We start from the raw sequence: 13,644 nt of genomic DNA, 5'->3' as shown, positions 1-13,644 counted from the left end.
AATGCAGTTTGTAATATATCCTGGAGCTCTTTTCTTGTCCATACATAGAGAGTTTCCTCCTTGCTTTTTATAGCTGTATAGTACTCTCTTGGGTAGATGTTTTGCACTATATAAATTTGAGTTCGATAACATTTGGGTTTTTTTCTATTACAAACAGGGTTTTAGGGCACAGTTGAAGATACATCTTTTCATACATATGCTTCTGTAGCATAATTCCCTAAAGGAAAATCTTGGGCTATCAAAGGATAAATGCATTTATAATTAAATAAAAATTGCCAGATTTCTCTTCGTGGTAGTTGTATACTATTTTTCACTTTTACCTGTAATATATAAGACTGCATTTCCCCATATACTTACCCACAAAATGGCATTGTATAACTTTTGAATTTATGCCACTATGGTTGTTTAGACTGATGGCTTGATGTAGTCTTAATTTGCATTTTCCTTTTTTTTTGGAAATTTCTTCTTTTTTATTTTAATTTTTAACTGAAGTATAGTTGATTTATAATATTATATTAGTTTCAGGTATACACGTAGTGATTTCAAAATTTTTATAGTTTATACTCCATTTAATGTTATCATAAACTATTGGGTATATTTCCTGTGCTGTACAATATATCCTTGTAGTGTATTTATTTTATACATAATAGTTTGTACCTCTTAATCCCCTACTCCTAGTTTAGATTTGACATCATGATAACATACAATATTTGTCCCTCTCTGTCTGACTTATTTCACTAAGCATAATACCCTCCAGGTCCATCCATGTTGTTGCAAATGGCAAAAAAATTTTTTATGCCTGAGTAGTATTCCATTTTGTGTGTGTGTGTGTGTGTGTGTGTGTGTGTGTGTCTGTCTGTCTGTCTGTCTGTCTGTCTTAATCTATTGATGGACACTTAGTTGCTTCCATATCTTTGCTATTGTAAATAACTCTGCTATGAATTTTGCTGTGCATGTATCTTTTTGAATTAGTGTTCTCATTTTTCTTCAGCTTTATACCCAGAACTAGAGTTTCTGGGTCAGATGGTAGTTCTATTTTTAGTTTTCTGAGGAACTTCCGTACTGTTTTCCACAGTGCTTGCACCGGTTAACAGTCCCACCAACAGTGTACAAGTGTTCCCTTTTGTCCATATCCTCACCAACATCTGTTATTTGTGGTCTTTTTGAAGATAGCCATTCTGACAGGTGTAAGGTGATATCGTTGTTTTCATTTTGTATTTCTCTGATGATTAGTGATGTTGAACATCATTTCATGTACCTGGTTGGCCATCTGTGTGTCTTCTTTGGAAACATGTCTATTCAGATCTTCTGCTCATTTTTAGTTGGGTTGGTTTTCTTTTTTTTTTTTGACATTGAGTTGTATGAGCTGCTTATATATTTTCCATATTAACCGCTTATTGGTCATATCATTTGAAAATATTTTTCTCTCGTTCAGTAGGTTGTCTTATTTTGTTGATGGTTTTCTTTGCTGTGGAAAAGTTTTTAAGTTTAACTAGGTCCCATTCGTTTATTTTTGCTTTTGTTTCCTTTGCCTGAGGAGACAGATCGAAAAAAATATTTCTACAATTTATGTCAAAGAGTGTTCTGTCTATGTTTTCTTCTAGGAGTTTTATCGTTGATGGTCTTTAGTTCATTTTGACTTTATTTTTGTTTATGGTGTGAGAAAACGTTCTAATTTCATTCTTTTACATGTAGCTGTCCAGTTTACCAAGCATCATTTATTGAAGACACTGTCTTTTCCCCATTGTATATTCTTGCCTCCTTCGTAATAGATTAATTGACCATAAGTGTGTGAGTTAATATGTAGGCTCTCTATTCTGTTCCATTGATCTGTGTGTCTGATTTTGTGCCTGAACCATACTGTCTCGATTACTGTAGCTTTGTAGTGTAGTCAGAAGTCTGAGAGCATGATCCCTCCAGCTCTGTTCTTCTTTCTCAAGATTGTTTTGGCATTTGTCTTTTATGCTATGAATTGCAAATAATTTTTTCTCTGTCATATGTCTTTTTATTTTGCTTCTTGTTTTTTTTTTTAAATTGGTATTCAGACTTTTTATATTTTTTGGTAGTGAAAATGATTAATTAAAATAATTTTTTAAATGATTCTAGATTTTAAATTAGAAAGAGCCTTCTTTAACCTAAGGATATGTTTTCTTCTAATAATTTATTTTTAATGTAAGCTTAAATTGATATGGAGTCTATATTAGTGTATAGTATGAAGTATGAAGCCAACTTTATATTTTTCCAGATGGACACCCAGTTGTTCTAACACCATTTATTTAAAAAAGTTCTTTGCCTACTGATTTGAGATGTCACCTTGCTCATATACTAAATTTGTGTAACTATTTGAGAATATTTTTTGAAACCAGATTTTCTAAAATTTCAGGTTCAACTATGTTTCCCTTTCATCATGCTTCTCCAGGTAAAATAACCTTTTAGTTATTCATCAGTAGCTTTTTTATGCTGCATTTGAATGAAAGAATTGAGAAGGAGGTGTGATTATTTCCCGTATAAGGAAATAATTTAAGGAAAACCATGTATAAACCCAGAAAAAATAATTCTCCAGATATTATCGCTAGAAAATCCCCAAGCAACAGGATTTTTTTCTTTTTCTTTTTAAAGATGTTGCCAAGTCATTTCGTACCACTCAGGAGGTCTTCTCCTACAAGTGGTCAAAGGGGGAAAGCCCACAATACTTAAGGGGAAAAAATGAAACAAAAAACATATATACCTCTCCAAGCATAAACCTCCCACTGCTAGTCACTGCCCCCTTTATTAGGAAACTATGAAGTTTTTACCATAAAAGAGAAAAGTAATTCACTTAAAAAAATCTTCTCAAGCCAAGTAAAGGGGTTATACTGCATTCATATGTATATAGTTAGACTTATTTTCTGGCAGCAATACTTAGAGTAAATCTTGCTTATTTGTGCAAGGAGAGTTTAGGATAGTTTATTGGCAAGTACAAAGATATTGTTTCAGTAACTCTACTGGCATAACAAGATATAAAAATAAGACCAAAGCCAATATCTATAAATTCAATGTGTCCAGGTTAGCATGTTTCACACCAGCACTAGTGGAGATCTAAATCTTGTGTCCTCACTTTCCCATAACGTTAGCAGAAAATGCAGTGCAAAACCTTTTTAAATGCTTTATGGGTTCTTCATTCTCCAAGACCAATGTAACTATTTGTAGCAAATCTCCTTAAGAAGGTTATCATCATTTGTTAATTCTAATTCCTCACTTTACAGACTTTCTTAAACCAACTGTGTTTCTGGATCAGCACCGCACATTCCAAGTATTCTGAAACTGCTCTTTTCAAGGGCAGCTATCACCTTCATGTTGCTGAAGCCACGGGTCAATTCTTAGTTCTCATATTACTTGATCTAAATGCTATGTTTGTCATTGATCATCCTCCTCTTTGAAACATACTTCACTTGGTTTCCAAGACATACTTTCCTGTTATTTTTCTTACTTTACTGGCTACTTTTTCTCTTCAGGTTCTTTTTCTGATTCCTCCTTATATTCCTAATCTTCTGACCCTAGGGCCTTCAGAGTCCAATCATTAGGCCTTTTCTCTTTCTTATCCACCCTCACTCCCTTGGCGATTGCCTCTACTCTCACAGCTTCTAATACCACCTAACTCTCCCTGATGATATCCAGATTTATATTTCCATTATGGACCATTCCCCTAACTCTATAGTCATATATCCAGCTGCCTACTAGTTGTCTCTTCAATAAATATCTCAAATTTAGCATGTCTGAAACTAAGCTCCTCTTCTCTCTCTTTCCTCAGTCTGTTCATAGTCTTCTCCATCTCAGTTAACAAAACTTAACTTTCCATTTGCTTAGGTCAAAACCTTGAGACATCTCTCACACTCAGCATTGAAGCCACCAGGAAATCCTTTTGGCCTCAGCTTCAAAATATTTACCTGACCACTTCTCATCTCCATAGCTACTGCCCTCATTGAAGCCATCATCTGGATCATTCAAAGAGCCTCCCCACTGAGCTTTAGGCTTTTGTCCTTGCCCTTCCACAGAGCAGCTATCCCTTTACGGTGTAAGAGAGATCACATTCCTCTGTTTAAAAATTCACAGTGCTTCCCATCTCAGAATAAAAACTAATATTGTTACACTGGCTACCATGGCCCTTCATAATCTTTTACCTTCACCTCTCCACTCTGACCTCATTTTCTAGTACTGTACTTCTCCAGACTCACTGACCTCCCCACTGCTCCTTGATTCATAAGCTCACTGTATTAGTTTTCTATTGCTGCTGTAACAGATTACCACAAACTTAGTGGTTTAAAGTAACACAAATTTTTTATCTTACAGTTTTATAGTTTACAACTTGGACACAGGTCTCACTGGGCTAAAATCAAGATGTTAAGAGATCTGCGTTCTCTTCCGGAGGCTGTAGAGGCAAATCCATTTCCTTTCCTTTTCCAGCTTCTAGAGGTCACCCACATTCATTGGCTTGTGGTACTTTTTGGCCATCTTCAAAGCAAAAAAGATTGCATCTCTCTGATCCTGCTTCCATAGACACATATCCCCATGACCTTAGCTGGGAAAGGTGCTTTGATTTTAAGGACCCAGTGTGATTAGATTAGGCCCATGTGGATAATCTCTTCATCTCAAGGTTGGTAACCTTATTAATATCAGCAAAGTCTGTTTTGCCATGTAGAATAACACATTTAAGGTTCCAAGGATTAGGATGTGGATATCTTCGGGGGAGGGGCATTATTTTGCCTAGCATACTCATCTCCTTAAATACTTGCTCGTATATCATCTTTTCAGTGAGGTCTTTCCCCACTATCCTATTTTAAATCCACCACCACTACAGTATTCCCTCTCTTAACTTTTCTGTTTATTTTGTAATAACACTAATCCCCATATAATATACAGTGTGGTATATATTAATAATTTAGTTTGATTTTTTGATCTTCCCTCATCAGAGTATAAGCTGTGTGGTATCATGAAAGTTGGTCTGTTTGTTTTATACTCTACCCACAACATCTAGAGCAGCGCCTATCATACAGTATACTCTCAGTAGATATTTGTTGAATGAATAGGTGAAAGAAAGAGTGGGGATTAAAACACAGGGATCCCACCTTGTTTCTAAGATAGACTTTCCAAATCAAAGGATGAAATATATTTTCATCCAGTATCCTCATGGATTCATCATAGAATTTAAAACTTACTTTTATCCAATGGACTTTACTATGTATTAAGTAATTGCATTTACTGGTTTTTAACATGTGTATAGTGACATAGTGGATCCTCAGCCCTTGAGTGAATAGTGCCTTATTCATAACAGGGAATAGATAACACCTCCCTTGATCTAATTTGATCTATAGTTTATTGATTTCATAACTATCAAGTTGAGGATGATTCCCTCTATTCCTAGTTTTCTGAGAGTTTTTACCATGAATGGGTGTCACATTTTGTCAGATGCTATTTTTGTAGCAGTTGATGTGATTGGGTGATTTTTCTTCTTTAGCCTGTTAATATAGTGGATTATATTGATTGATTTTCAAATATGGAACCAGTCTTGTATCTTTGAAATAAACTCTACTTGTTCATAGAGTGTAATTCTTTTTATATGTTCCTGGATTTTATTTTCTAATATTTTTTTGCTCATATATTCATGAAGGATATTTGTCTGGAGTTTTAATTTTTGTACTATCTTTGTCTTGTTTCAGTATCAGAGTAATAGTGGTTTCATGGAATGAGTTGAGAAGTGTCCCTGCTCTTCTGTTTTGTAGAAGAGATTGTGGAGAAGTTCTAGCCAGGGGAATAAGGCAAGAAAGGGAAACAAAAGACATATAAATTAGAAAGGAAGAAATAAACTGCCCCTATTTGCAGATTACATGATGGTCTATGTAAAAAAAATCAAAGGAATCTACGAAAAACTTCTAGAGCTAATAAGTGAGTTCAGGAAGTTAGCAGGATATAAAATAAACATTCAGTAATCAGTTATGTTTCTATATGCTAACAGTGAAGATGTAGAAACCAAAATTAAATAAAAATACCATTTATATTCACTCAAAAAATTAAATAGGTGTAAATTTAATAAAATATGCAGTACTCGTATGCTGAAAACTACAAAACACTGATGAAAGAAATCAAAGATCTAAAATGAGTGTAAAGCATAGTAAATATGTCAGTTCTCCCCAGATTAACATGCAGATCCTATAAATATCTCAGCAAGATTTTTTATAGACATAGACAAAGTTATTCTAAAATTATATGGAAAAGCAAAGGAACTAGAATAGCTTATACAGTTTTTAAAAAGAAGAATAAATTGGTAGGAATCACTCCACTTGAGTTCAAGAATGATGGTATACTACAGAAACCAAGACTGTGGTGGTACTGGTGAAAGGAGAGGCACAGAGATCAATTGGATAGAATAAAGAACTTAGAAATATACCCAGACAAATATAGCCAGTTGATTTTTTTTTCTAAATGTGCAAAAGCAATTCAATGGAAGATGAATAATTTTTTCAATAAATGGTGCTGGAGCAGTTGGATATCCACAAACAAAAATGCTTCAACTTAAACCTTACATGTTATATGAAAATTAACTTAAAATGTTTAGTACATTTAAATGTAAAACTATAAACATTTTGAAGATAACATCAGAAAATCTTTAGTACCTAGGGCTTGGTGAAGATGTCTTAAAGAAGACACCAAAAGTATTATTCATAAAACAGTGATAAATTAGACTTTATCAAAATTAGAACTTCTGCTTTATGAAGACCTTATTAAGAAAATTAAAAAGACAAGCTACAGACTAGGAGAAAATATTTGCAAACCATATATCTGACAGAAGACTCATGTAGAATACATAAAGAACTTTCAAAAATCAATATAAAAAGCAAATAATCCAATTAAAAATGGGCAAAGACATGAAGAGAAATTTCACTGATGAGAGTATATTATGGCAAATGAGTGCATGAAAAGGTATTTAATATTACTAACCATTAGGGAAATACAAATTTAGATAATGATGAGATATTACTCCACACCTCTTAGAACAGCTGAAATAAGGAATAGTAACAATACTAAATCAACATTTGGCAAGGATGTGGAGAAAGTGTATCTCTCATATATTGCTGGTGGGAATATAAAATGGTATAGACACTTGACAACAGTTTGGCAGTTTCTTAAAAAATTCTAAACATATACATTTTCCATACAATCCAGCAATCGTATTCCTGGGCATCTATTAAATATTCATTGGAAATTTATGTTTACACAAAAACCTGTACACAATTGTTCATAGAAGCTTTATTTGTAATAGCCCCAAACTAGAAACAACCAAACTGTCCCTTGATAGGTGATGGTTAGACAAACTGTGGTACATCCATACCGTGGAATGTTACTCAGTAATAGTAAGGAATGCACACACACAACTTGGATCTCAAGGACATTACAGTGAATGAAAAAAGTCAGTCTCAAGAGATACATACTACATAATTCCCTTTATATAACATTCTAGAGATGACAGAGTTATAGAGATGGAAAAACGGATTAGTGGCTTCCAGGGGTTAGGGTTGGTGTTGAGGAGGGAATATGAGTACAATTCTAAAGGAATAGCATGAGGGAGATGTTTGTGGTGGTGGAATATTTCTGTTTCTTGATTGTGGTGGTGGTTATATGAGTCTATACGTGTAATAAAACAGAAAAAGCCCAGCAAAAACTTGCTTTCAGATAAGTCTATCTCCGGGATGATGGTGTAAATTGAACCATAGAGTTTGTCCCACCTGGAGAAAAGAAATAGGAGCATACCGTGGAGATATTGCAGGTTTGATTCCAGACTACCACAATAAAGTGAATATTGCAGTAAAAAATTGATATAGAACTATACACGCTCATTGTACTAATGTCCAATTCCTGATTATATTAATTATGTAAGATACGACTGGTGGGGAAACTGAATGAAGATTACATGGGTCCTCCCTATACTACCTTTGCAGTTTCCTATTTATAATTATTTCAAAATGAAAGTGAAAAAAAATTGCATGTTTTACTTCCGTGCATCTTATGGTAATCTAAAGAAAACACAGATGCCAAATGTGCTTTTTGGAGAAGTAGTGCCAGTCATTTTAAAAATTATCTTCTATTGAGGTAAAATCACATAACATTAAAATTAACCGTTTTAAAGCATACAACTCAGTGGCTTTTAGTACATTCACAATGTTGTGCGATTATCACCACTATCTAAGTCCAAAACACTTTATCAACCTGAAAGGAGACCTTGTACTTATTAAGCAGTCACTCCCTACTCCCCCTTAACCTGCAATCCCTGGAAAACCACTGACCTACTTACTGTCTGTACTGTGGATTTACCTATTCTGGATGTTTTATATAAGTGGAATCATACCAAATGTGACCTTTTTTGTCTGGCTTCTTAGCATAATGTTTTCAGGGTTCATCCGTGTTGTTGTATGTGTCAGTACTTCATTCTTTTTGTGGCTGAATAGCATTCTATTGTAAGGATGTACCACAGTCTGTTTATCTGTTCTTCTGTTGATGGACAGTTAGGTTGTTTCCACCTTTTGGCTATTGTGAATAGTGCTGCTATAGACATGTGGTGGCAGTTTAATACAAGAAAAGAGTTATTTCCAAAGTTCATGGTTTCCTTGTGGAAGGTGTAGAGTCCATGCAGGTTATATATCATGGATTGCGACTAGTAACTCTAAAGCTTTTGTAATTTATTTGGGAAAGATGACTTGTCACTGCGGTTTTCCCATTCATTCATCCCAGGTGAATCAGATATTGGAGTGGTTAGAGATAACAGCACAGGCACTGACTGCTTATTTTGGGAGGAACAAATAAGAACGCTTTATGAGATCAGAGACAAAATGTCATCATAATAGCAATCATAAATTATTAGATGAAAGTCAACATTGTGCTCATCAAGTGATCGAGACATAAATATTTTATTCCTTAAAGGCTTTATAAAAACATAAATTTAGGAGATAAAGTACTTTAACAACAACAAAACAGTATGAACCATGGAGGTGCTTAATCTCTTGGGTCCAGTTTATTTAATATGTGGTCATCTTTGTGTCCTTAAATGCTTCAGAAATTAGATATATAACACTTTAAAGGCAATAAGGTCACTGTTTTATAATCCTAGAATTCAAGAACTCTCCAGAAATGTTTTTAGGCATATCCAAGTAAGTTTATTCTTTCTCTGTACAGAACAAATCCAGCTCTTTCACAGCCTTTCTTCTTGGTTAGCTCTTTCAATTTTAAGCCATTGGTTTTCAACCACACTGCACATTAGAACCACCTGATAACATTTTCTAAAATACCATTGTCTATGCTGCCGCCCAGATCAACTGAATCAGAATCTCTAGGGACAAGCCCAAGCATCTTAATTTATGTAAAGATCTCAAGTGATCCTAAGGTGCTGCCAGAGTAAGGGAGTAGTGCTTTAAACCAGTGGTTCTCAAACTTTATGAGCATCAGAATTACCTACAAGGCTTGTTAAAAAGAAGCGGGGTCCCACACTCAGGTTTCTGATTCAGTAGTTCTGGGTAGGAGCTGACATTTTGCATTATGAACAAGATCCCAGATGGTGCTGATGCTGCCAGCCCAGGATCCAATTTTGAGGATGATGAATTAATCTTGTCCTTTTCACTCAGTGAAGATGAGGACTGGTCAAAGTCCTCCATATAAATACCCTGAAAATGATTCTTTTCCCTTATTTTAGAGAATTTCCTTTAGCATGGTAAGATAACGGGCCCCATAGTCAGAATGCCTGGTTAAAATGCCACTTGTATATAACTTTGGTCAAGTTCCTTATTTTCTAAAGCCCCAGTTTCTTCATCTGTGAAATGGGTATTATATGCTTGTTTTGAGGGTTAAATTTGATAATATATGTAAAATGATTGACATACAGTAAATATATTTGTTAACTTTTCTTGATAGCTTTCATCGTCAACTATTATAACTTTCCTTTGGTCTAATTGGCTATGAAGTTCTGTGCTTCTTATTGGTGTAACAAATAAGGAAATGTATGTTAAAAATCAGGAGGATAGTTAATTTGGGAATTCAACCGAGGTTCTCAGAGAACTGACTGAGAGTTTATATATATGTAATGATTAAAAGCTTCATCTCTGGAGTCAGAGAACCCTGGGTTTGAGTTCTGTCCAAAACTTTTCTGTTTGTTTTCCTCTGAAAAATGATGGTAATAAAAGTTCCCTACATATTGGGTTATTGTGATTGTAACAGAACAGATAATGCAAGTACAATGATTAGCACAGTCCTGGACATATCTTAGGTATTCAATAAATGTTAACTATTATTAAACTGAGGGTAATTGATTCCTAACTGCTCCTTTAAATATTAACTCTCCTTTTTCCTCTTTTGAACTGGTGTGTTTTTATAGCTCTTTGAGGTATGTTAGGAAGGAATGTAAATTCTCCAAGGGGAATGCAACTATTGAAAAGAAATTTGTTTACTATTTCCTCAACACTCTTCTAAATGCAAGACCGAAAAGCAGTGAAGATTTACTTTTCAAACACTGAATAACTTCACTATTATTTCCATTGCCAGAATTAAGAGAAAAGCTGTTGAAACTCCTGGTCAATCATTAGTTTCAATTTCAGGCCTTCAGTTGGGCATTTCTGTCAGTGGACAGCCTTACAAAATAGGGCTGCTGCCAGTTCTCTGCTGTGACTTCCTGGCTGGGATGTAGGGAAGTCCTTCATACGCTCTCTGGCAGTGTAAGTGGAGAAACCTCTATTTCAAAGGCTTTTTTTTTTTTTGTATTTTTTATTTGACTACAGAATGGAAATAATCCCCCAAATACTCTGGACATGATGCAAACTGATCTTGAGGGACTGCAATATAGTCTTTTCCATAGATATAGTGACTGGAGGTACTGTTTTATTCATTTTGCAAGAAAGGGTGACTCTGGTGTTGATAGCAGTAAGTCTTGTTTCCCAAAGTGTGGTACAAATTCCACTGGGGATATGAAATATTTGATGCGTGTTGCATGGACAGATGCTTATTTTAATATTTAGTGTTTATTTTAATATACATTAGGAAAAAGCACACATGCTTGTTTTCCCAGATACTCTTGTTTAAGGTAAATCTAAAATACATAGAAAGCTTAAACTTTGAGGTAAGGAAACAGGTAAACAGTAGTATAAGGGGCATGTATGCAGTTTTGATAAATACAGTGAAGGTGAATGTGATACAGATTCAGGAAACATTTTGCAAAACATGCAGGCTGTTTGGTACCTCAGGAGCTAACAGTCCATCTGTATATATCACAAGTAGAAGGAACATTTACCAATAGAGAATGAAATGGCTATGACAATCTTTTCCATTTTTGTATGGTTGTCTTCTATTCTAGCCTTTCTTTCTTTGCCACAATTGTCCCCTTTAAAGATTTTTACTAAAAGTGAGCAGCAGCAGGAAAGCAGACTAAGATGACAACAGCAGCTAGGCCAACTTTTGAACCTGCAAGAGGGGGGAGAGGTAAAGGAGAAGGTGATTTGAGCCAACTCTCAAAGCAATATTCAAGCAGAGACCTACCCTCTCATACAAAGATAAAATATAGACAGACCACTCAGGATGCCCCTGAAGAAGTTCAGAACCGTGACTTCAGGAGAGAGTTGGAAGAGAGAGAGAGAGCTGCTGCAAGAGAAAAAAACAGAGACCGACCAACCCGAGAACATACAACCTCCTCTTCAGTGTCAAAGAAGCCTCGGTTGGACCAGATTCCCGCTGCCAACCTCAATGCAGGCGACCCTCTAACAGATGAGGAAGATGAAGATTTTGAAGAGGGGGGGCTTCCCTGGTGGCGCAGTGGTTGAGAGTCCGCCTGCCGATGCAGGGGACACGGGTTCATGCCCCAGTCTGGGAAGATCCCACATTCCGCGGAGCGGCTGGGCCCGTGAGCCATGACTGCTGAGCCTGCGCGTCCGGAGCCTGTGCTCCGTGATGGGAGAGGCCACAACAGTGAGAGGCCCGCGTACCACAAAAAAAAAAAAAAAAAAAGATTTTGAAGAGAAGAGTGATGATGATGATACTGCAGCTCTTCTTGCGGAGCTGGAAAAAATTTAAAAAGAAAGAGCTGAAGAGCAGTCCAGGAAGGAACAAGAACAAAAGGCTGAAGAAGAAAGGATTTGTATGGAAAACATTCTGAGTAGAAACCCTCTCCTTAATCTCACTGGCCCATCCCAGCCTCAGGCCAACTTCAAAGTTAAAAGAAGGTGGGATGATGATGTTGTTTTCAAGAACTGTGCAAAAGGTGTAGATGATCAGAAGAAAGACAAAAGATTTGTAAATGATACGCTGCGATCTGAATTTCACAAAAAGTTCATGGAAAAATATATTAAATAGTACAGTTTTATGTGCTTAATTAAAGCCTGTAAAATGTAAACGATATGACTTTATTTTGGTTTTTTTGTTTTTCTCTTCCCCCCCATCTAAATTGTGTATAGGCTTCCCTAATTTTAAGTTCCAAAGTATCTTTTCCTTTATTGATTCCTAACTTGATAAGGACTGGGAATTGGTTTCACCAGTTGCCATCTCAGTATTTCCAGTCATACGTTTTTCTTTTGAATATGGGAAAAGGAATCTGCTTGTAATAAATATTTTTAATAATCTGTGTCAAAAAAAAAGATTTTTACTAATTACAAGAGAAAGATAAAGAGGAAAGAACCAACACACATGTTCAGTGAAAAATAAGGTATACATTTTTTAGATTTAATGGGTGCTTCATTTAAGATTACCATTAAAAATGATGTCTTTGCCTATCAATTTATGAAGTAAGAGCCTGGTTAAAGCCATTATATAATATTTTCACATGTTTTATATGCCACTGGAATTTATTTTCTAATTTAATTGCCAAATTCCTAATCTGATTAGATTCTTAGGGGAAGCAAAATTAGTATTGGAGAAAAAAATAGATAAAATAAGGTTTTCTTTACTTTTGTGCAAGTCATGCCAGGCTGTATGTTTCATGTAAGATTAATAGAGGAGTGTTTCAGTTCTCTTTCATTTTATCAGAGGCAAACACTTGCTAGTTTATCTTACCATCCCAGGAAACAGAATGGGGTGATATATGCCACAAGTCTAGTCATAAAAGAAGTTCTTGAAAATAAGGTCATCTTGTTGAATTGGCCAGAAATGAGTTGGATAACAAGTCATGCTGATGAAGCCATAAATGGCGTCCACATTGCTACCATGGTTTCCAGAGAATAAAATTCTTATCATGCTACCAAATGTGACTGGTTTATAAGTCTGACCTAATGGTGTCTCTGTGAAGTAGTATATTCTTACTAAATTGTTTCCAACTTGTTTCATTCATTCAACAAATATTTATTGAGCACCTATTATGTGTCGGGCACTAACTGTTGCAGCTGTGGGTGATGCAGCAGTGAGAAAAAACATTGAAGTCCTTGCCCTCAAGGAAACCAGAGCTGTTTATGTGAACTACCATTGCAAACATGGTCACCCTCCTATATGAAAATGTGCTTCTTAATTAAATATTCTGATTTTTAAGAGGTTCAGAAGTGATTTTAAACAATTAAAAAGATGAAATGAGGGGATATGAAGTCAGGCCGTAAGATTCAATTAAACAAGTTTAAAAGCAGGACTATTTTTGAACACAAGAAAGAGAAC

The 13,644-nt window shown here is 35.3% G+C and overlaps 1 protein-coding gene across 1 annotated transcript; it reads left to right on the top strand.

The window, feature by feature from the left end:
* Window positions 1-11,435: 11,435 nt before the first annotated feature.
* On the top strand, window positions 11,436-12,629 carry LOC132440278 (spliceosome-associated protein CWC15 homolog). The gene is given in 2 exon segments (XM_060035233.1): window positions 11,436-11,792; window positions 12,013-12,629. Coding segments are annotated over 2 exon segments (696 nt in total). The 5' UTR covers window positions 11,436-11,444; the 3' UTR covers window positions 12,361-12,629.
* Window positions 12,630-13,644: the final 1,015 nt, after the last annotated feature.

Source organism: Delphinus delphis, chromosome 17, assembly GCF_949987515.2.
Source record: "Delphinus delphis chromosome 17, mDelDel1.2, whole genome shotgun sequence".
Lineage (NCBI taxonomy): Eukaryota > Metazoa > Chordata > Mammalia > Artiodactyla > Delphinidae > Delphinus > Delphinus delphis.
Note: the sequence above shows the minus strand (reverse complement) of the source record. Positions and strands in the feature narration are given on the sequence as shown.